At 37.9% G+C, this 24,125-nt stretch overlaps 1 protein-coding gene across 1 annotated transcript in view; it reads left to right on the top strand.

The window, feature by feature from the left end:
• LOC134529183 (small G protein signaling modulator 2-like) overlaps window positions 1–24,125 on the top strand; it is a 312,573-nt gene that overhangs the window by 200,767 nt on the left and 87,681 nt on the right. The window contains exons 13-19 of the mRNA XM_063363019.1: window positions 1,907–2,096; window positions 4,795–5,074; window positions 7,392–7,634; window positions 14,577–14,715; window positions 15,427–15,584; window positions 17,182–17,293; window positions 20,834–20,938. Coding sequence (XP_063219089.1) covers window positions 1,907–2,096; window positions 4,795–5,074; window positions 7,392–7,634; window positions 14,577–14,715; window positions 15,427–15,584; window positions 17,182–17,293; window positions 20,834–20,938 — 1,227 coding nt within the window. The remainder of the gene's footprint in view (window positions 1–1,906; window positions 2,097–4,794; window positions 5,075–7,391; window positions 7,635–14,576; window positions 14,716–15,426; window positions 15,585–17,181; window positions 17,294–20,833; window positions 20,939–24,125) is intronic.

Here is a 24,125-nt window from a genome sequence, read left to right as displayed (position 1 = left end):
GATTGACCAGCAAACTTCAGCTGCAAGTTCATCATGACAAAGTAAGTTGAAAACTTCTATATGACTTATGGTCTAAAAGTCCTTCCAATGGTTGGGGTATGCCTTTGAAGTTGATGCTTACCAACAATTGTATTGTAAATAATGGAGAAAGTATTTAAGATTGATCACTGAGCATCTTAATTACATTTAATTGAATGAAGTTCTGTAACCAACAGAAGTTTTGTTATTGTAGCAAAAATTATTTCATTGAAATAATTGGGGTAACACCTTTACTATCCACATATTTTTGTGACACTTTTCAACCCCTAATAATTTTCCAGTGGTTGTAGAACATTATTCAATAAAACACTATCCAGATTCTCAGAGTTCCATTTTAAATAATTTATATATTATTTACAATGAAAATGTTGCTAAGCTCCAACTTCAAAGTTGTATATCAGATTTGGAAAGCACTTGAGATCTTAAGTCATATAAAAGTTTTCTACTTATTTGGTCATACAAAAAACAATTGTTACAACCTAGATAATGGAAATAAATACAAACCAAATATGCCATCTCAGATTCGACAGATTTAAGGGCCTTTAAATTCAATTTTATTTAACCAACAATACAGCATTGATATGATGGCAAAGATAATAATTACAGAAAGACTGGATTAAGATCTGAAAATTTGGTCTATAAAAAAATTAAATTTAAAAAAAGAAAAACTTTTTTCATGGTGCAAACACCTTCCCTTCCCCTACAAAACCTTTTGTCAAAATTAAATGAGTCTCTTATGAAATTATTGTAAATTAAAAATAAAAAAAAACATTAGAAAATATTACCATCATTCATTAACATAAATGGCTAGTTCATTGCAGTTTAGGCGTGGAAGTTATTATAAAATGACTGGAATAAGTTTATGAATTAGATTAATAATTCAAAAACACACTTGTTATTATAACAAAATAATTAAAGTAGTAAACATTGATGTATTGACCACTGGCAGGTGAGTTTCTGCATTGGCATCTCTCAGATATACCTGTTCAATTGTAACTTCTTCTAATGTTAAAGCATTACCAGTGGTATGCCATGGACTGAATGACTGACTGTAATAAACCCTTTTAGAGCAGTTGCTTGTTTCTCTACTTCAACAATCATCTCTGCCTTTCTTTTCTGATAAAGAGACTCCAAAGGCTTTGCTTTGTTTGGCATTTAAAATGAGTCTCTATAAATTACGATTAACATTTTAAAATACATCACGCTCTGAGTACGAAGATTGTGACAACCAAAGCAAACAATAGCGACTTGATGCCTGTGGTACATGTGCCTTCATGTCTAGATGAGGGGCAGGGAGGGAATGAAGCGTTTGGTGAGTCCATAGATGGATTAGGGAGGTCTGAATAGAGACAAATAAGGCGCCTCTTCATGTCAATGTTCGCGCTTCAAATTATTGGAACTATTCCATTTATGTTACCCAACAGGGTAATCCAAGTAACCAACATTTCTGAAAATATGTATACTTTTAATTATAAAAGATACTTTAAAACAACTTAAAAAATTTTTCACCTAAATTTGACGCTCCCCTAAGAACTGATGTCCCGGCCCTTAAGCAGCCCCTGTGGCCAGGGAGTTCATGGCTGTTGCATGACATCCCTGTAACTCCTCAGTGCTCCAGGAGTATTGTTACCATGCCTGACGTCTGATAACGTAGGCGCCCGTCGCCGGACTCAGGGGTATCCATTTCCCAGTGCCAAACCAGTGTGTAGGGAGATGTACAGGAAGCATGACGAGGTACTATAAAACATGTTTTGTTTATCAGTTTTCCTATGGTAAATGAGTATTAAATTTTTCTTATTAATTAAAAAATATAGAATGTTTATGGAAACTTAAATCTATTTGTCTCATTAAACCTTGTGTATTGCAGTTTCAGGTCATGAGCTACTGGATCCAACATGGACTTCATCACAAACAAATCATAAGCAGGTTGGTCACTGTAGACGACTTCGCCTGACGTCCAACTCAACTTCTAGTTCCACATCCTCTACAAAATCATTTAACCATGAATTTCCAGAATGTCCATGGCTGGCTTCAGAGAAAACGACACGTGCATCAGGGTATGTACAGATATTTAATTCAATGCATATTTCTTGAAATTTGGGTTAAAAAGTTAGTACCTTAAGATTTATTATGTTTTATCATCTACATTCTTAGTTTGTGAACAAATATTTTTTATTTGTGTGTTATAAAGTATTCAAATATTAAAGCATAATTTTATATTGTATGAGATTTTTGATACTATAATATTTTTTATGAAGTGCATCTGAACTTTGCTGGAAAATACGAATGTATCCCCTGGCCACAACACTATTTCATGGAAAATTTTATGAGTTAGCATATGACTCTGTATGGTAATGTCCCAGGGTCTTACACATCATTAACTACACGTCGATGGTTTAAGCCTGGGCGTTATGGCATGTTTATTAGGCACTCGGACCTTGCGGACACTCCTTTACAGGACTGTGACGTCGCCCGTGTGTGGAACCAGACTCAAGCTGCCCTACTGTTAAACTTTCCAAACCTTCCAGACCTGGTCCACTCTTGAGTGTCGGACACACTTACACAAAGAGTGGCCTCTCAATGATGTCTACACGCCTTACACCAGAAGTAGTAGATGTGTGATAAATGACACACTACTCATGTTTTAACATGATTTGTTGGCATGGTTGACTAAATGTCTGTTACACGTCTGTTGCTGTGATATTGTAAAATGCCTCACGGCACAAATCGGTATAAGTTGCAGTCAGTCACCCTCATGGCCGACAAGTTGCTCACGTGTTAGTTTCAAAGTCTCATTTGAGAGTTAAAAATTATTAGTTAAGCAGTCTGCCTCCCGAGGCAGGCCCTGAGAATGGATATTGAAGTGAATCAGAACATTAAATTACATACACAGAAGGGAAGAGTCAGTGTTGGTAAGCGACAAAGTCCCCGGGGTGCGGACACATCCTACCTCAGGCGGTGATAGCTTCAGACTGGGCTGGATATAAGAAAATGGCCACTGACCAGTACTCATCCTGTCTTGTTGATGATCATTATGAAATACGGCAGCCATGTTTCTTACATTACAAAAATTTTACATAAAAACCCTTCCTATAATTAACATTAATTCAGTTACGTTAAAATACCCTTTACAATGACTGTATTAAATTATATCAAGTTTAAAATGTATTGCCTCTCAGGGGTGTGTTCCGGAATGTTTAAGTTGCCTGGAGACAATAGAATTAATAAAGTTATTTAATAGTTAGTGATAGCAGAAAAAACCTTGGGGAATAAAAATAAATAAATTACATTGTTATCTTTTAATGTTTTTATGGGGATGTCACACTGCTTCTTACGGCAATCACTTGCACCCTCTTTCAGGCCAATGGCACACTATTCAAATTCCGGCCCACATAACGTTGCACATGCACACTTAACTTGATGTAAGTTTTTGGACATACGCCATTGCTAAGAACTTTTTCTGTTGAAGAAAAACTAATAAATAAAATAAATAAATAAAAATAAAAATAAAAATACTCAAAAAAAGATACAAAAAACACACAAAATTAAGCAAACAATTGCTGTTGTCAACAAGGATATGAACACCACAAAATATTCCGAAACAGGAATATGGTCAGCAAACAAAGAAAAAACAAAGAAAAATGTACTAAGAGAACGAAAAAGTCCCCACAAATGATGACAATACAAAAATATTGAAACCCAAAATAATTCAGCACAACAGTTGAAGCGAGACAAAAAACATGACAAAACGAAAAAACAAACAAATACAATAGTTTTACCTAAACAGAAACAAGCGACGTTTCGGGAACTGCTATCTGCTCCCGTCCTCAGGCAGAGACGCTCATGGTACGGAAACACAGGTGCGACTCAGAGAAATATGCATTTAAAGATAACATGCACACTTAAATAGGGCAGGGCAGGTTATGGGTAAGGAGGGAGATGGTAACGCATCTGGCTAAAGTGGGCGTAGCCCTGGACTATGTCAATATGCTTTGCTACTGGTGAAGCTTGTGGGGAAAAAATTATATGTAATTGTTCTTATAACATTGTATACAATACAATAATAACAGATAATGCAATACCTTTTAAATGTTGACACTGCATATAAAAACAGCTTGAATTTCAAACATTCTTAAGAGAAATTTTTTTTTTTTTAAGTAATCTAAGTTGTAATATGTGACTTCCCTTCATTTTTCTTCTGAGTTCTGAAAAAAATAATAATATTACCCTTGTTGGTAAGAATAAATGAAAACATTTTGTAAGATATCCTATGTTCAACATCACATTAGAAGAATATTGTTCATGTTTACTAGTAAAAAATATTGGGATTTACGCATGAAAAACTGTGTGTCAAGGATTGGTTACACTGTGTCACTTGGGGATAGAGGTGTTATTTTGAACTTTGTAACAACTGCTCATATCTTCTTTGATTTTATGGTCCCAATTAAGTGAATCCAGCATGAATCAGATAGAACGTATGCAGATAAGCCATCCATAGGCATTGTTATATTTCGCCATGTGAAAACTTAGTATGACATTATAACTTATGTGGTACCAAGTCTCTTTAAAATAAGACAGTAAAATATACAAACATGTCTGCTCCTTTGAAAATGTAAGAGTTCCAGAAATTTAAACAAATTTTATTTCATAGCAAAAACAATTAAGCAGTTTTACGTGTTAGAATGCAATTCTGTGGAGTACCACATTTATGTTGAGTTATTTTATCTATGTTGACAATTTATTTTAATGTTTCAGATATACAATACAGCTGGTATGTGATTCAATGAAGAGGCAAATAATTTCTCGTGCATTTTATGGTTGGCTTGCATATTGCCGTCATTTATGCACCGTCCGCAAACATTTATCTGGACTAGTGAACAAGAACATCATATCAATTAATGAACCAGTTGATGCCTCAGATGGCCTTACAAAGAGTAAATGGGAAGCTCTGCATGTTAATGGCAAAGTTATTGACAGATCTGAAGTTTTCAGACTCACCTATTATGGTGGTGTCAACAGTGAGATAAGGAAAGAGGTAAAGAGCAACATTTGTAGTAATAACTTATTTTACTTTTGCTTTTAGTTGGTTGCTTGGCTAGGCTGCCTAATGTTGTGAAGAGCTTCAGTTACGAAACGTTTACCGTATTCACCCGAATGCAAGGCGACTCGAATACAAAACGAGGCCCACATACAAACTTGTATCGTAATTATTTTTGTAAGTGGTAATGTTTACTTTTTGCAGAACAGCATTATTTGACCATTTTTCAAAGAACTTATATTTTCCATGTATATAATATTTCTACATTTAGATTTTACCGCAGACATTTTCAATAGTTAGATATTTCCGACATAAATTCAATATGTATCATTGATATGAATTATTTTTTTTTCAATACCTATAGGTTTTTGTATTCATGTATTATATAGAGGTACTTTAACTTGCAACAGTCAGAATAATGCGTGGGTTGAACTAGAGGGCACGGTACCACTCGGAGCCCATAGAAGTCTGCCAACCTCTGAGTAAAAATAAGACTTGAAGCCAGACAACAGAAGAGTAGGGACTGCAATATGGGGGAACAGAAATACCTCCTCTACCACATTACCCACATGGGAATCGAAGAACAACCCACAGGGAATCCAACCTAGGTACATTGCATATAATAGTAGTCATGGTGAGCTAACCACACAGCCTCTGGGGCCAGATGCACTACGGATAAAATTTAACTTCTGTGTCTTTAAAACAAATAACTTTTAAATCACAAAAATGAATGTAAAATATTTTTAATATACAAATAATGACGTCGACCCAAGTGTCTCCCCGGCTCCTTCAGGCCGTTATGCCTCGCCAGCGCCATCTCTTGCGTGTTTGGTGCGATGCAAGTGTAGGTGATGTGCGACGCGCAACTTTCTTTACAGGATTTGACATCTATTTTTATTATATATGTTTTGTTTTTAAATTTATTGTAAGTATTTTGTTTTAACTTTATTTTAAATATTTCTCTATTTGAAGTTTTATGTATTATATGCTTTTATTTGTTCACCGGGCGCCAAGGCCGTGGCTTCCGCCTGTGACCAATGAGCGTGTTCCGTGGGCTCGCGGAGAGGGGAGGGACGCGGGCGCTCGGGCGCGCCAGGCGGAGGAGGGGAGTCGTCAGTCAGACGCGAGAGACAGCGGTCACGGAAGCGGGTCGCTCCGCGCTAGTGGGAAGTTAGTCGTGGACCCGGCACGAGAGGCAACGGACGTGTCTGCGATGTCTCTTTGGGACGGTGAGATTGGAACGGGCGCGGTATTTGCTGTAGCTCCAGTCTTTGCCGAGCAGAAGTATTTTCAGTTTTGCAGTCGCCTTGTCATTCAGTCGAGATTATTACTTTGTCATTCAGTCGCGTCTCTTATCTTGTCATTTTTCTCACGTGTGTTCTTCTCTTAAGTTTTGCGAGTCGCGGAGTATTTTTTGTAAACTGGACATTCGCCGTCGCATGTACCGTGTTTTTACATTTCTTCCCGGTCATTGTGTTGTACAGTCAGACAGCCATCTTATTGCACGCGAGTCATAGCGAATTCAAGTCTTTGCTGCGTGGGTAATACTCGTCACGGGCGGGACGTCCCATATTTTTCAGTACTATATAAGTGCGCGGAACCGGGCTTCGCCCTATAGAAATAGTCACAGGCGGAAACGCGGTAGCCCCATGTAAAGTGTTCATCTTACTGTGCATAAAGGACCAGGAAACTTTATTCGAGTTGTTTCTAATTTTAATTCTGGAGACTAAGTCCCTCGGCCACGCGGCCTGAACCCCCCGTCTACCGAACCCTGAGTAGCCGTCAAAATAGAAACATTTCAGGGACTAGTCGACCAGCTTACGACAATAATATTTTTAGTCCATAACAGATAATGTACGTCATTTATTTTCATAACCTATTTTTTTTTCAACTTCTTTAATCATGCATAGCTACACCATTGGAACTCAGTGCTACCTGTTAATTGCATGGACATAAAAGAAAATGGCTCAAAGAAAGTATAAAACTGAAAAATAAATACTTTTCAAACCATACAGGACAAAGTCAGCATGTGTGGTTATAATTTTTCACAACTTCAGTCTATGAAACTCTAAATAATGGCTAACCCCATTAAATTACATTTTTTTATAAATAGCCTACCAGAAAAAACCAAACAGATATATATTCTTTCAATTAAACTTTGTTACAAGTAAATTTAAATACAGTATGTCCATGAAATTGTAAGTTAAAATGTCTCATAACCATAAGGAACCATTTTACTTTTTCTAGACTGTCACAGAGAGAGCAGTCATGTGTTTTTATAGTTTAAAAATACATGATGGTACCATATTTGCAGGTGTGGCCTTATCTTCTTGGCTACTACGACTTTGAGAGCTCAGAGGAGGCTCGAAGGGAGCTCGATCGCAACCTCAGGAAAAACTACGAAACTACAATGTCCGAGTGGTTGGCAGTGGAAGCGATAGTACGCCAGAAGGACAAGGAAACAATGGCTGCCAACCTAGCCAAGCTGTCTTCAGAGAGTACCAGTGGTGAAGCTATACCTCCGATGACAACTCTCAATCACGATTTGAGCAATGATGTAAATAAAAATAATTTTCAGTCACACACTGAGATGACTTTAACAATTTTCATTAATTGATTTTTTTTTTCTCATTGTTGGTATATGAAAAGAAGTCAGCACAAAGTTATGTCTGCTGTATTAAAATATTTTTAGGAGCTAAAAATATTTATCTATCCTAAATAAAAAATACTATTGTGATATTTTATTTAATAATAATATAGTTTAAAACAAAATGCAAATCTAACTAGCAACACAATTTATTTATTCAAAATGATTTCCCATAATGTAATTTCCATTAGCATTTTTTAGTAGTCATGGAAATATTTACAATACTTTGTAATATGTTCTATGTGTTTGTCGAGCATGTCTCTCTAAGCACTGAAACCAGTACCTATTACAATAGTAAATACTTCGTTGTTGAAAAAACCTCATAAATTGGTTTTTAGAAGATATGTAATGTGTTGACGACAACCGTCATGCTTACCGGCTTGCACAGGCCGTTATGTCCCATTGCCGTTCCTCCAGGGCTGTGCTCCCCCCCCCCCCCCCCCCCCATCAACCTTTTTTATTATACAGGCAGTGTCTGAAAATAACATGTGCAGTGCAGTGGGAAGAACAGGCCTGCGGCCGATTAAGCAATAACCGCCCGCACAACTATCACGTGACACCTTTGTGTGCATCCGCTGTGTATCAATCCACCGGATATAAATCTATTTGTTTATTTATTTATTGGATGTATTTGTAATTAGATTTGTAGTGTCAGAATGTTTAAAGAAACATTTGAGTCATTTGTTATTCACTGTGTGCTTTCATTCATGCAATTGGCCTGGACCGTCTCTTGTTTCCCACACACTTTGCATGCCAAAAGCAGCCTACGCAGCACGGTGCCACCCAGAGTGAGCTCAGTGGTCGCTCTCTCGGTGCAGAGGCTGGATGTGCTCATGCATCACCTTGATGCCATCTTCCACCTTAGCTGCAATAGTCGTAAGTCTTATAGAACCGTTTCTTTAGCTCCGTGACCAGCCTCTACTGGGCTTGGCCTATCAAGCCAGACACTTCATTTAATTGTATTTTACAATCCTCGCACACCGGTACAAGGGGATGTTGTAATCAAAGGGCCACATCACGTGGTTCCCTCCTCAGTCCCTGCGGATCTGCCATAGGTGTTTGGACCTCGCCTGCACAGGGCTGCGTTCGGCTAAACGTGTGAACTACTTAATTCACCATTGATTTCACTTGGGATTTTGCCAGGCGGGCAGGTCGTGATACTGCGGTACACATACCTACAAGGGTCCTCTGCCCAAGCTTACTACATATTATTGTGTAAGTGTAAATGGTGAATGTGGCACCACGGACTTGTGTAACGTATTTCACGTGCACAGCTCGTCTCGTGTATCATAATTATCTAGGTGTAACATTCACGTCTTCATTAAGGACCACTTTTCTTGGCCCATTGTGTTACTCAGTGATGTAAATTTTGGTGTAGTACTCAGTTCTGCCATACATGCCACCATAAGTGAGAAATTAGTACCGTGGGCAATTCATGTGTTGTAAGATGTGGCGGTACTGTTGGAAGAAAATAATTACATCATAGCAAAGACACTTCGTTTATTTACTTCTTCACTTACAAAGCTCACTCACATAATTTTACACATTGATGATTACAACTAAAAAAACAATGCAGGGCTGCAACTCCAACACATGAAATATCACTAATATAATTATTTACTTCCCAACACTTCCCTTTAAATTATTAATAGTTATATGTGTGGATATGTATACACATATATATACATACATAAATATATGTATCATATATGTGTATCATAAGGTACAATGCACTAGACAAGACCCATTTCAATTAAAAATTTGCAATGTTTCTCCTTTGACAAAGGTTTTGTCAGCATGTCCGATACCATTTGTTCAGTAGGTAAATAACATACTTGGATGGTCTTTTGCTGGACATGTTCTCTCAGGAAATGGTAACGTATGTCAATGTGCTTAGACCTCTGACTCACGACTCTGTTTTTTGACAGACAAATGGCCCCTCTGTTATCACAATATATGATGGATGGTCCAACCTCCTGAGGCTGCAATTCTTTTATCAATGCCCTAAGCCACAGAACCTCTTGGACAGTGAAACTGAGTGCTATATATTCTGCTTCCACCGTGCTCAGTGCCACTGTTCTTTGTTTCTTGCTGTGCCAGGAGATTAGACCCCCCATGAATTTAGAACTACAACCTGTTACTGAGTGCCTCCTGTTATTTTCGCTGCCCCAGTCTGCATCACTGAAAGCAATCATTTCCGGGTCAGAGTTCCTGTCATATTGCAGTTTCAGATTCTTTGTACCATTCAGGTACCTGAGGATGCGTTTAACGGCAACCCAATGACACATCATTGGATTACTGTTGAACTGACTGACGCAATTTACAGCTTGTGCAATGTCGGGCCTAGATATCTGACACAAATACAACAAACTACCAACCGCCTGCTGAAAAGGAACCTCTGTGTCATCTTTCTCGCTTTCTTCATAGCACTCATCACCTTCACTAAATTCTGTTGTATTTCTCGGAGTTCCCTGAAGTTTCACACCTAAATCCATGGGAGTTGCGACGGGCTTACTGTCAGACATTTTGAAGCGTACAAGGATCTCGTCGATATAGGGGCGTTTATCAATCCATAACTTGCCAGAGACACGATCCCTGGTGATGGACATCCCGAGGCAATATTTGGCTTCCCCTAGGTCCTTCATGTTGAACTTCATTTCAAGGCTTGACTTAACCATGTTTTTAAGATTTTCGTCGTTGGAGAACAACAGGAGGTCATCAACATATATAGCGACAACAATAACACTCTCGCCTTGACGTGTGAAGTAGATGCAAGGGTCTGCTTTTGATTGGTTAAGACCCATTTCGATGAGAACTTCATGGAGGCGTTGATTCCAACACCTACCACTCTGCTTTAGGCCATACATGGCCCTCCTCAGTTACCAGACTTTGTTGTTTGGCTTTTCTCCAATTTCATCGGGTGGTTGTACGTAAATCTCTTCTTCGAGGAAACCATGTAGGTAAGCTGCCTTGACATCCATGTGTGCAATATTGAGATCGTCTTTCGTGGCTAGGGCAAACAGGTACCTGAGTGAGGAGTATTTGACAACTGGGGAGAACACATCTTCGTAATCTATACCTGGCCTTTGGCTACATCCTTTGACGACCAAGCGAGCTTTGTAATTTGGCTGATCTGAGGAGGAGTTCTTGAGCTTGAATACCCACTTGGTTTTCAAAGGTACTCTCCCTTTTGGTAAATCAGTCCACTCATATGTTTCATTGCATGAAAAAGATTTCAACTCTTCGTCCATTGCTGCTTTCCACTTCGAAGCCTGTGGACTCTCCAGAGCTTCCCTTGGAGTCAAGGGCTCATCTTTACCTGAAACAAAGTATGATACAAAGTCCTTGTCACTTTTAGTTTTTCGGAGGCGTGTAGACCGTCGTAGGTGGAGTTCCTGTTCCAAAGGTTCCTTATCAGAAAATCCATAGAAAGGTTCTTCGGCACTGTCGGACATGTCTTCATTGGGATCACGGCTGTCATGAGTTTCTTGATCCTCACTAGTACCATCTACCTCACAACTCTCGTTTGGAAGATCAGTCAGGGGCATTGTTAAAACATCCTTGTTAGGGCTGTCTTGCGTGTGACTTCTTTCTGGTGGATTCATGACTAAAGGGTTGCTCTGGCTAAGTATTTTGCCTTCCAGAAAAATTACATCACGGCTGACAGTTATTGCTTTGGTGGTAGGGTTTATCAAGCGATATCCCTTTGTGTCTTCACTATATCCCACGAATTTCATCTTCTCAGAACGGGCGTCCCATTTTTTTCTCTTTTCTTTGGGTACTTGAACCATGGCTTCACACCCAAACAACTTTAGATGGCTCAGGTTTGGTTTCTTCGAGTACCAAGCTTCATACGGGGTTTGGCCTTGGAGGGCTTTGGTGGGACTTCTATTATTCAAGTATACCGCTGTTGTAACAGCTTCTGCCCAGTATTCTTTAGAGAGGTGAGCATCTTGTAATAAACACCTAGCCTTATCGACTGTCTTTCTAATTGACCGTTCTCCCACTCCGTTCTGTTGAGGTGTATAGATGACAGTCCTTTGGTGCCTTATGCCTTTCTCTTTTAGGTATTGTGACATTTTATAATTCACGTACTCCGTCCCGTTGTCTGATCGCAGCATTTTTATCTTCCTGTTGAGCTGGTTCTCTACCAACGCACAGTACTCTCTGAAAAAGTCAGGCACTTGATCCTTGGACTTTAAGACGTAGACATGGGTGTACCTGGAATAGTCGTCCACTAAGATAAAGAAGTACCTGTTGCCTCCAAGGGAAGTGGTTTCCATCGGTCCGCACAAGTCCGTGTGAATCAATTCAAGTGGTTCCTTAGACCGATATTCATTTCTTTTGAAGGGCTGTCGACTGTGCTTCCCTAAAATGCACACTTCACAGGGTTTTGCACTGTATTCAACACTCTCGACACCGATGGCCATACACTTTAGTGAAGCCATATCTTTCCTGTTTAGGTGACCTAATCGCCTATGCCATAAATCCTGTTGTGAGGTGATGACACAGGCCCGGTGATTAGTTGGTGTATCAAGCTGGTAAACTCCTCCATGTTCTGTTGCTGTGGCAATAAGCTTGTCCTTGCTGTTGTAGATTTTTCCACCATCACCATCAAAAATGACCTTGTTGCCCTTCTGTACAATTTTGTTGACAGAGAGAAGGTTAGTGGTAATGTTTGGTGAGTAGAACACATCCCTAACCTCAACAACATCGTCTCTCCCAGACACTGAAACACTGATATTTATGTTCCCCACTGATTCTGTTTTAATTGTCTCGCCATTCGCAGTGAAGATTTCCAGCTCACTTTTATTTGAATACTTAGAATGTCTGTACTTGGTGAGGTGCATTGAGGCACATGAGTCTAGATACCAACGTTCACATTCATTTGATGAATTAGAGAATAAGCATGCAAGAAATGCACTTCGGTCCTCTCCCTCCATCCGTTTTCCTCTACCTTCACCAGTTCTAGTTTGGCTTCGGCACTCAGCTGCAAAATGTCCTACCTTGTTGCAATTATAACATCGGAATGTGTGAGGCCATCTCCTTTCAGGTTTGTTTACATTTAAGTTGTTCCTGTTGTTGCTGGCGGGATGTGTCTTATTTCGTTGACCACTGTAGAGTGCTGAATCTCCTGTTTTGCTTTCACTACATTTTACATCCTGCAAAAGCTTGATTTTAATGGTGTCTGCGGTAATCTGAGTACCAGAATTCTCTATTGCCATTATCATTGGTTTGTATTCGTCCGGTAGGCCTGCCAGCAACAACGTGCCAATCCATTCGTCTGAGATGTCAAATTTAATTTCCCGGAGCCGCTGTGCCGTAGATATAATTTGATTGACGTACTCTTCGACAGAACTGCAATTATCTAGCCGGGTGAGGATCAGTTGTCTGACTAACCCTACCTTGCGAGTCAGTCCCGAGTCCTCGAACAAAGTTTGTATGGTGTCCCAAGCTTCTTTCGATGTACAGCATTTTTCAATGTGGTGGATTAGGTCCTTTTCCACCAGCAACGATATCTTCGCTAGTGCTTTACCGTCTTTTCGTTTTCATCTGTGATACCCTCATTTACGACATCCCAGTGGTCATCCAGCTTTAAAAGGGCCCTCATGTGGAATTTCCAAGAACAGTAGTTCTTGCGCCCTTTTAATTTCTCAACGAAGTTCAATGCATTCGCCGCCATGATACTTAAGGTGCGGAAAAACAAACAAAACAAAATTAAAATATTCGCGTACGCGCACGAATGTCTCCGATTTCTTTTTCAATTACAGTTCCTGGGCCCATAACCCATGTTGGAAGAAACTAATTACATCGTAGCAAAGACACTTTGTTTATTTACTTCTTCACTTACAAAGCTCACTCACATCATTTTACACATTGATGACTACAACTAAAAAAACAATGCAGGGCTGCAACTCCAACACATGAAATATCACTAATATAATAATTTACTTCCCAACAGGTACTCAGACGTGAAGGGCCAGTTCCGCGAACCGCACCGTGTAAAGAGTGGTTTGGTACAGTAAAGCCATATACAAACTGTGTCTACCGTTATTTCTTACGGCATCCCGAGTGGCCAATAACTTGGGGTTCCCTGCTGCAATGTCTCCCCTGTTTCCAGCCATGTGGTCCACACCTACCCCCTGTTAGCTAGTTAGCCAGCGCACGGGACTTGAACCCGTGACTCTACCATCACCGGGAAACAGGCAGAGCACGTCAATATCTGTGTGTGTGTGCATGTGTGTGTGCGTGTGCATGTGTGTGTGCGCGTGCGCAATTTTGTGAATAGCACATAGGCCTTGTCACATCTTATATATAACTTTTTTGTAACTTGAGACAGACGACAAGCTATAAAAGTATTTTAGTATTAAAAGATTTAAAAACAGCCTGCAACATCTGAAAGTATGAGAAAAGAAATTAATTGAATAGATTATTTCAAACCTCAGATTTACATTTTCAGTTTTACGTGTCATGATTTCTTGTTGAATTTTAATGCTCTTATTTGGATTGTTAACCTAATTTTTATTTAGAATTCATACTTATAAGCAGTATTTGTTCTGTAGTGTGCATAAATAAGTTGTTCCATTGTGTTCATAAATGAATGCCTGATCTCAAGTTTGAACTCCAGATTGTAAAGCTGTTGGTTAGAATACTAACATACACCTACTTCAGTAAATCTCCCTAAGTTTGGATTCCAAGTATTCCAAAAATATGTATGACATTTTTGAAAGTAAATTTTAATTAGTACATGAGATACCCACTGTGCCATAATGCTAGATGAAATATAAATAAAATTAAACCATAAAAGCAACAGCTCTTAATTTTTCCAAACATAATTTTGCAAATGTTTAGGTATTTGAAGACAACTTCAGCTCAGCATCTGATGATAGCAAGACAAATGTAAATGAAGAAGAACAAAAAAATTATTTCTGTAATGATGCTGATAATGAACATTCTGCAGATATTCCCTCTGGAAAGGATACAGTGTCAGGTAAACTATAACAACCTGGATGGCTATTTTTGGTCCAAATTTGCTTTCTAATGGCATGCTTTTGGAAACAAAGAAAAGGTATAGATGAGATGATGCAGGACTAAGTCTACCTCAGAGACTGGGTAAAGAATTATACTGGATGCACGTTTGGTAAAAGTGTCACATAAAGATGACACCCGTGAGTCCCAGAGCATCAACGAATTAAGGGATAGATGCAAGCAGTACAATACAATGCTCAGCAGGTAGTTACCAGAAAGACAAATCTATCTCATCTATAAGGTGATCATGTGTGTAAACGATGGATTTTACCAGTATAAGCACACCACACCATTTGGGTTGCAGTAACAACACACTTTTTTTTTTGGTAAATTTCAAGACCAGGTGGTTATTAAAATTAAGTATGCCAAACTCATGAAAATGCATATGTAAGTTCTCAGCAAGAAAGTGTTTAATAATGAGAAAATGGGTGATACAACTAACACTTAAAATTATAATGGTGGACGAACCAAAAAATTAAATATGTAGGGCAATTATATGGATTTTGCACTTCATAAGTACTATGTTTTAAACTTTTCAAAAAAAAATTAGTCTTCAGATACTTATGACATTCTGCTGACTGAAATATTTTGGTCTAATTAAAATTTCATGCAATGTTAATTGCAGTCATGGTTGTTTAGTTAAACTTACCAATGAATATATGTATATTTGCAGAAACAACAGAGAAGAATGAATCTGATAGTCATGAAGGTTTTGAAAAGAATCATATCACATGTGAAGATTCTAAAAATAATGAAACCGATCATATCATGGAAAATCACCATTCCAAAATGCATGAATGTGATGTCAACTGCAATGAGAATCCTAAGAAGGTAGTATATTCTTATCATTTTTAACACTTTGGGGTAACATTTATCATTTTAAAGAAGAGAGAAACCAATTTGCGGTAAAACCATAGTAAAGTTCTGCTAAGGGTGAAATATTGGGCAAACAAGCACTACTTCATGAGACAGTACTTATTCATTAACGTAAGCAGTTTGTATGAGTAATGAATTCTTCATATTCTGAATTAAATGTTACTTTATGTTTCATGAAGTATTACTTGTGTTTAAAAATTTTGTCAACAAATTAAAAATATAAATACCCAGCTGTTACAAATACTGTTGTGAATTCTGCTACACACTAAACAATATTTTGTGTAGGTATGTTTAAATAAATATTTTCTGTGATATTCGGTTGTCTATATAAAGCGACCATGCTGGGCTCACCAGTTTCCACTGGTTTCCGTGTGTGCCATGATGGTGTGCCGTAGTGATAACCTCATGTATCAGCATAATCTAATTGCTTTTGGTGTTTTAGATGACTATAACTTAATTATGCATCTTCAATGAAATGTTAAATATATCAGTACATTGTATGTTAGTACTAAGGAAAATCATAACATATAACAAAATGCACAATCCGAAGTAACACCATTAATTTTTCTACGTGCAGTAGTGTATTAAGTGAAAACTTCAAGCTCATGTGAAGAAACTTGAAGTTTTTTTTTTGTGGATATGAAATATTAATCATGCATTTATTAATATAGTAAATATAGTAACTTTCAAATTCTTTAAACTGAAAAATATCTACATAATCAATTGCATGAGAATCAAGGTCATGATATTTTTCATTTGTTGACAGAACCAGGGGCGCAACAACAGGGGGGTGGCAAGGGTATTTCCCCCCCCCCCCTCTGAAACCTTGACGTGGGGGCAAACGGGGTCAAACGGGGGCAAAGAAAGTGCTGTGTAATCAATTTTTAGATAATAAAACTGCTTAAATAGCACCATTTTCTACCTTGAAATACAAATTTTCCCGGAGAAGGACCCCCCCCCCCCCCCACCGCCCCGCTTCAATAGGGGGGATCGATGATTCTTTATAAAAAGGTATATTGCCCCCCTTTGGAAATTTAGTTGTTGCGACCCTGGACAGAACAGTAGATTTTTTTTTAAAGTTGTTTCAAGTTGTATGTAGGCCTAAGTCAAGAAAATATTGATATTTTTACTGAGCAAAATTTAAATGTTTAAAAGTACATAATGTTTTTATTGTAATCGTTTACTGAGATAAAAACTAGTATGGCTATTCACCAAAGTATCTTTACATATTTTTCTTATATGGTATTTGCTGTAAACCAGTTTATAAAATGATTGTTCATTTTGGTAAAAATATTGTACTTGGTTTTTATTTTTTTAGTATAGAAAAATATTTGGGTTTAATGAATTCATAAACATATTGTTAGATTCTGAATTAATTTTTTTAAAATTAAATCATGTATTAAAATAAATTACAGAGTATTATTTCAAAATTTCATGAGCCTCATCACACACTACTTCTAGTTTAGGGCTATCGTCACTTCAGAATGTCAACCAACTCTGCAGTTAACTGTAATAATTTAGTTTCTGACAAATTTCTTTGGTTTTTATTTAGGATTTGCAGGCAGGTTCTATTGATGAAGGAGTAATAGACGATGTGGAACCACCACTATTAGAATGCAAACCTGCTACCTACGTCCCTGACCATAGTAATGAACCAGATAAGTGTAAGTTTGACTATAACACATGTAAAGTTATACTAAAAATTACTTTTATTAAAATGGAAATAATAAGTATACTTGTTCACTGGTAAAAACTGTTACAAAGTATAAATTTAAAAAAAAGGCTTGATCTTTTCTCAGTACTGTAAAATATTGTTCAAATTTTTAAAACTAGGCTTTTAAAGACCTTTACTCTAGGAATCCTAATTCAAAAGAAAATAGATTTATTTGTTTTTCCTAGTAAATTAATTAAACTTTTAATGTGCACATATTATTTGGAGAAAGAATTTGTATGAACAAAAAAAAACTTTTAAAACCAAAATTATAATTAGGTAACCATTTGTTCATTACTATGAAAGAATCGTCAAAATAACATAAAATGCATGCAATAAATATGTATGTTTCATCAGTTTTAAGAATCAGGTTTTCAACTTACTAAATTTTGGCATATATGAATTAATTTTCTGGAACTTAATGATAACACAGGCCAACAATAGTTTTGGTGCCGGGGTATTGGGAGCTGATTTCATATGAATTTAATTCCCTGAATTCAAATATGGCATAAGTTATTGCCTAGGAGGTCAAATTTCTAAGATATAACGTTTTAGTAAAAAGTACGTTTTATGTTATTTTAGGTTAAATCTATGAATCAAATCAAAATATTAAATATGAAATTCTTATTATTAAATTACACCAATATCATTATATTATACAAATATTATTAGTATATACTAATATTATTGTATATACAAAGATTGTACCAAGTCATCGATGCAAACCAACGAGTCACTCAACATTTCGGAAGCTTCTTTTTCATGGACTTCTTGAATATATCTTGGAACAGTACTGATATCGTCCGGGCCTGCGGCCCCTTTTAAGTCCGATATGCCACCGCCCAAACACCATCCAACCTCCATTCAAACCTCCCGCCTACCCGTGCGTACGTGTGCGTGTGTGTTCGCCCGTCAAGAGGGCGCTGTTGAGCCAGTGCGCCGCACCCCTAAAAACATAAGTATATATAATTGTGTTGTTTGTTTTTATATTCCCTAAGTGCAATGTGACGGCAGATCGGCCGGGAGGGTTTTATGTACTTTTATTTTTTAACTAATGTATTAAAATATCATAGCGTTTCCGGACATTCCCGAGGAAACCCGAAGCCAGACAATAATTAAATTCAAATCTTAATAATTATAATTGATACAATCTTTTCTTTTCATTCAAAAATTGTTACATAATTTTCAATGCATTCTTGTCATGTTAATTTAGTTTCCCATGGCACGAATTCGCTAATATCTTTTAACGGCAATTGTTTCGGCGGGAGGACGCCATGTTAGTCGAGCGAGCCATGATCTCAGCCCAGTCTTCCGCCATCAACGACCGAGAGCAGACGCATCAGAACTCCGGGGACCTCACCGCTTGTATTCTCTGCCAAGTAATTCTGTTTACTTTAATCTCATCTCAATCGCTTTCTTTTAGTCCTCGGAGCAGCTCTCGGTCGGGGGACTGCTTTATTAATTAATTTATGGCCAGTCTCGGTCTTTTTATTCGTACTACGTAATTCAATATATATGACCACGTGGTGGCTCATCACCTATAAACGGATTCGTGCCGCGGGCGTTTTGTATAGTTTCAACCGTGTACGTGTGTGAGCGGAATTAGCGGAATAAATCAGGTGTGTGAATTTCACGTATTATTCTTTTATTTTCTATCTGTGTGACCACGTGGAGAGTGACGGCGTGTGGGACATCTGAGAGCCCACTTCGTAGGGAAAAGCGTGCCCGACGCTGAGAGGAGGCAGGAATTAGTGCTAGATGTTTTCAAGGGGGGATATCACGTCTCACATGGGCGACGTCACGCCCTGAGTTAGGAGTCTCACCGGGTCCACGTGCCGTACCACGTGGTGGCGCCCACTAAAAATCTACCGTAAAGCCGACCGATCGACCCCCCCCCCCCCCCCCCCGTGTCAGTACCTTTGCTGTTCTAGGAGAAAGTTTACCATTTTTAAGTCCACACAAATCATCCATTGATGTTCACGATACCTTATCTTCTCCAAGACCAAAGCTATGGTGCTATGTGTTTCTTTCATTGTCATTGAGTGAGCAATTGGTATTGAACCATATTTGTTCCCATTGTGTAGAAGAACACATTTCAAGCTTCGCTTTAAGCTATCAATAAATAGGTGCCAGTCATTTGGAAAATATTCAGGAAGCATCATAACTCAAGTTTTTCCAGGAGTCCTCTAATATCATGACAAAATACAAGATTTTCTTCTTGAGAGAAGAATAGTAGCAGGCTCTTTTCTCTTATATGGTAAAAAAGTAATAACACTTAAGTATCCGTGATAGCTCTCTTTACAAGGTCACTAACAGTCTTTCTGTTATCTTTTAATATGTATTCTCCGCATATGTAGCAAAACACATCAGGATAATTTACACAACTTCTTCTTCTGGAACTCATTTTTTATCAACTTCGATCCATCCTGCATGGATAAAACTCACAAACTGACCTCAAATTAATTGAAGCATTGAAATGAAGGATGGAATTCCCATCCTGAGGTATCCCAGCGGTGAAGTGGGGATTCCCAGCCTGGGGTATCCCAGCGGTGAAGTGGGGATTCCCAGCCTGGGGTATCCCAGCGGTGAAGTGGGGATTCCCAGCCTGGGGTATCCCAGCGGTGAAGTGGGGATTCCCAGCCTGGGGTATCCCAGCGGTGAAGTGGGGATTCCCAGCCTGGGGTATCCCAGCGGTGAAGTGGGGATTCCCAGCCTGGGGTATCCCAGCAGTGAAGTGGGGATTCCCAGCCTGGGGTATCCCAGCGGTGAAGTGGGGATTCCCAGCCTGGGGTATCCCAGCGGTGAAGTGGGGATTCCCAGCCTGGGGTATCCCAGCGGTGAAGTGGGGATTCCCATCCTGAGGTATCCCAGCGGTGAAGTGGGGATTCCCATCCTGAGGTATCCCAGCGGTGAAGTGGGGATTCCTAGCCTGGGGTATCCCAGCGGTGAAGTGGGGATTCCCAGCCTGGGGTATCCCAGCGGTGAAGTGGGGATTCCCAGCCTGGGGTATCCCTGTGATGAAGAGACTTGAGTCAAGCAGGCGGTTTTACTTTTTTTTTTTCTTTCGCTTATCTAAAAAATTAGAGCTGATCAAAAAAAAACTAATTTCATATTTATATTCAGTGCCACAAATATAGCTAAAATCAGTTCCAAAATCCTAGGCACCAAAAAAACTTTTTTTTCTTGTCTGGCTGTGTAATTTTGCTATGGTTTATATAGGAATTTATATAATAGGCCAGTTAGGTCTCAAGTACAATATTACTGTCACGTTTAGAAACAGATACCAAGCAGTTGTAACACAAAGTTTAAACCAAAACTTAATTCTGAAGCAAGTTCTGTGCTACTTTTGAAAAATTGCTGAAAAAGTTTTATGTTTGTGTTGAAATAAATTACATATTTAATTTACATCATGCATTTGTTAAAAAATGCTGGAGAAAAAAATTGTTTGCTTCTACCTAATGCTATACAATTCCAATTTTTTTTTTTTTTTTAGTATCAGCAGAAAGCAAGCAGGTCAGCTGCACATCAACTGTGATTGTAAGAACCAACCCTTCTGTGGACAGCGGCCATCAGTCTGACCCATACAGCGATGACACAGGTAATTATGTTGAAATATGTTTTTGAGCTGATTTCTCTCTTTACATTTTATTTTTTGTAAGAGATTACCTTTTTTTTTCTCCATCAAATTACGGCATGTGTATGAAAATTACTTTTCAAAACATTCAGATAAAACAATTAAGTGTTCAAACATTTTGTCCTGTATCTCAAAGCAAAGGGCCTACATTAATTTACTGTGAAGAAAGAGACAAATTTAGTTAGTGCCTAAAGAAACTAAAGTAGCATTTAAAGTAACATAATTTTGTTGTGGTCAGGACATGTGCTCAGGATGTCCTTAACTCGCACAGGCATTTCCAATGGGCACCGCGACAGGGAAGTGGGCATACGGACCCTGGTGACCTCAGTCGTGACTTGGATCGTGGGGGAACGAGATTACAAAAATTCCACTTAGTAAGAGACACTCCTTAATCGACACAGACTGAGTCCGTTCTTCCCGCCTGGACACGCGTACCTGCTGACCTACCCAGTGGGCTTTTAAGGCATCCCACACGCCTGATACCCCAAAGTCTGCCACATGGTTGGAAACAAATACTAGTTTATTTTATAAAACGTTTAACTCCATGCTGTCATCATATGCCATTGCAGCAAAGAATATTTATAATATGGATAAAACACCCTACAGAATGAATTGGTATACTGGATGATCTGTCAACCTTGTGGCCGAGCAGAAATAGACACGTTGGTTCCAATGTTCCGCAATTAAGAAAGAATTAATTATTTAAACAACCTGCTGCCCAAGACGGGCACTGAGGATAATAGGAAAAGGTTTTAGATGATAAAAATTATATATACTGATTTACGGATCAGTGGTGCTAAACAATGAAGTCCTCGGGTGTCTCATGGGTTGTGAGAATCAAACTGGATAGAAATAGCTTAAGAGTCAGTAATACCCCTGGAGAAGAAGTTATGCGAGAGGTGATGTAACTTCCATAATAACAGGAAAACGAAGCTACCTGAAATTGTATAATTTTTTGTGTGTGTGCATGCAAAACCCAATAAACGCTTCCATTTTGAAAAAAATATATATATTTTTTTAAATTGTGCTTTAAAAAAATTAATAAAGTTCCCTTAAATTGACAATTTTGAGTACAATAATTTTGCACTTCTGCAACTGGTAGATAAATTTTGCCAAACAAAGAGCAAAGTCAGTGAATTTTAAATAATGAATTACGTAACGGGAACTCTTAATTTTTTTTTGTTAAGTCGTAATGATGGAAGGAGTAAAGTTCAACACCACCACTAGTGTCATGCTGATGTTCGTGGGCTACTCTCCGTCCGCATTCCTGAGCGTTGGTCAGACAGGGTGGTTGGGGGCGGTATAAAGAGGAAGAGGGCACAGAGACAGGACAATAATAGCTGTCAGCTTTGCAGCGGAGGAAGGCTAGAGGTCTTTCCAGGTAGCAGCTTTGAATATTGAAAGGTAGCAGTAAAGGGCGGAATCATTGGTGTTAGATGTGCCAGTGTCTTGGTACACTTACAAGTTTTCAAGGTGTCGAACTAGCGTAAAGATACTTTCATCATAGTACGCAGGAATACCACTTGTAATAAAAAGTATCACCCCTTTAGTTTCAGATCAGCGTGCTGACCACTTGACTCCATGATGCGAAAGATTTTGTAAATTCTAATTACTAGGCGGAGTTAAAAAGCAAATTTGGGAAAGGGGTGAATTTGGGGAGATGAGAATTATTAGATCATTAACAAATAATAATTATCGGAGAAATGTACCACTTTTTATAATACAGTATCTGTGCGCTTCATAATAAAAAATAATAAAAAATAATAATAAACTAATTCCAATTTCATTTGCAATATTTTCCTCTTAAATGACTATTGGTACTTTTTTTTAAATGACTAAGTATTCTGAATTATTTATAAAATCATTAACAAATAATAATTAGCAGAGAAATATACCACTTTTTCTAATAATAAAAATAATAAAAGATAAAAACTAATTCCAATTTCATTTGCAATATTTTCCTCTTAAATGACTATTAGTACTATGGTTGGGAAAAGACTGCGCATCACGAGATGGCAGAAGCTGCCAAGCTAGAAATACAAGAAGCCATCAAAAGAGGACATGTTGATGAAAATGGAATTGCACTGTTGACGGTGGTTGTTGACGGTAGTTGGCCCAAACGTTCATATCGCGCTAACTACAACTCTCTTTCAGGAATGGTAAGATATATCAAATTACGTCTTTACATTCTCATTTCAGTATTTTAGTCTCGACTTCAGTGTATTTCAAACGATGCCGCTGATTGGCGTGTTTTCTGGGAGATTTTCGCATACATTTTTCCCCCTTCATTTTGGAGCTGCTTTATTAACACCTCATTTCACCTATATGGGTTTTCAAGCCTTAGATATCAAAACATACCCAAACATCTTCACTCTAGAGTATTATGACAAAACTATGAAGTTCTTATTGAACCTATGTATTAAAGTTATGATAAAACTATATGTAGTATGGTTGTTGTGGTACCAACTGTAGACATATTTTTCTGCAAAGTTCATTGCTGAAACTTTACATCTAATAAAAACATAATGTAAGTAATTGGATACCGGTGTGAAATGCACACTGAGAGAAAGGTTTCATTAAGCGTACTAAATATCCGTTTGTATATGATGAATCGAATACATACATTGTTGCTCTAATAAAATATTTAATTGAGCACTACAGTTACCAACTCAATGCTCAGCACTCATATGCTCTTGCCTCAGACTACATGTTAAAATGTTTATGGTCTCGTATCAATGAAATATAATATGCAAATGATATGTTTTGTTTCAGAATTCTTATGCATTTGATAATTTTTATTTTAAAAATATATTCGTATTAAAGTTTCCGGCAATTCTTTCACATATATCTATAAATATTCACATAAGAGTTATATCATGCGTTTTATGATTTTCTTATGTACTTAACAGTCTACAAGTATACTTATGGTTTCATTTTTGAAGATACTTTGATTACCATTCGAGATAACATTATGTTTCATAAATCCTAATTATTATTAAGTACAGGGCATTCTGCTAAAAATAAACCTAACTATTTTTCTTCGTTTGATTTTTCAGGCAGCTTTCGTGGGGTTTTACACCAAAAAAAGTAATATTTATAGGTGTCAAAAATAATTATTGCTCATTCTGTCACCGTGCAGAGGTGCGCAGTG

This window comes from Bacillus rossius, chromosome 2, assembly GCF_032445375.1.
Source record: "Bacillus rossius redtenbacheri isolate Brsri chromosome 2, Brsri_v3, whole genome shotgun sequence".
Lineage (NCBI taxonomy): Eukaryota > Metazoa > Arthropoda > Insecta > Phasmatodea > Bacillidae > Bacillus > Bacillus rossius.
The sequence above is the reverse complement of the archived record's forward strand: the minus strand, read 5'-3'. Positions and strand labels throughout refer to the sequence as shown.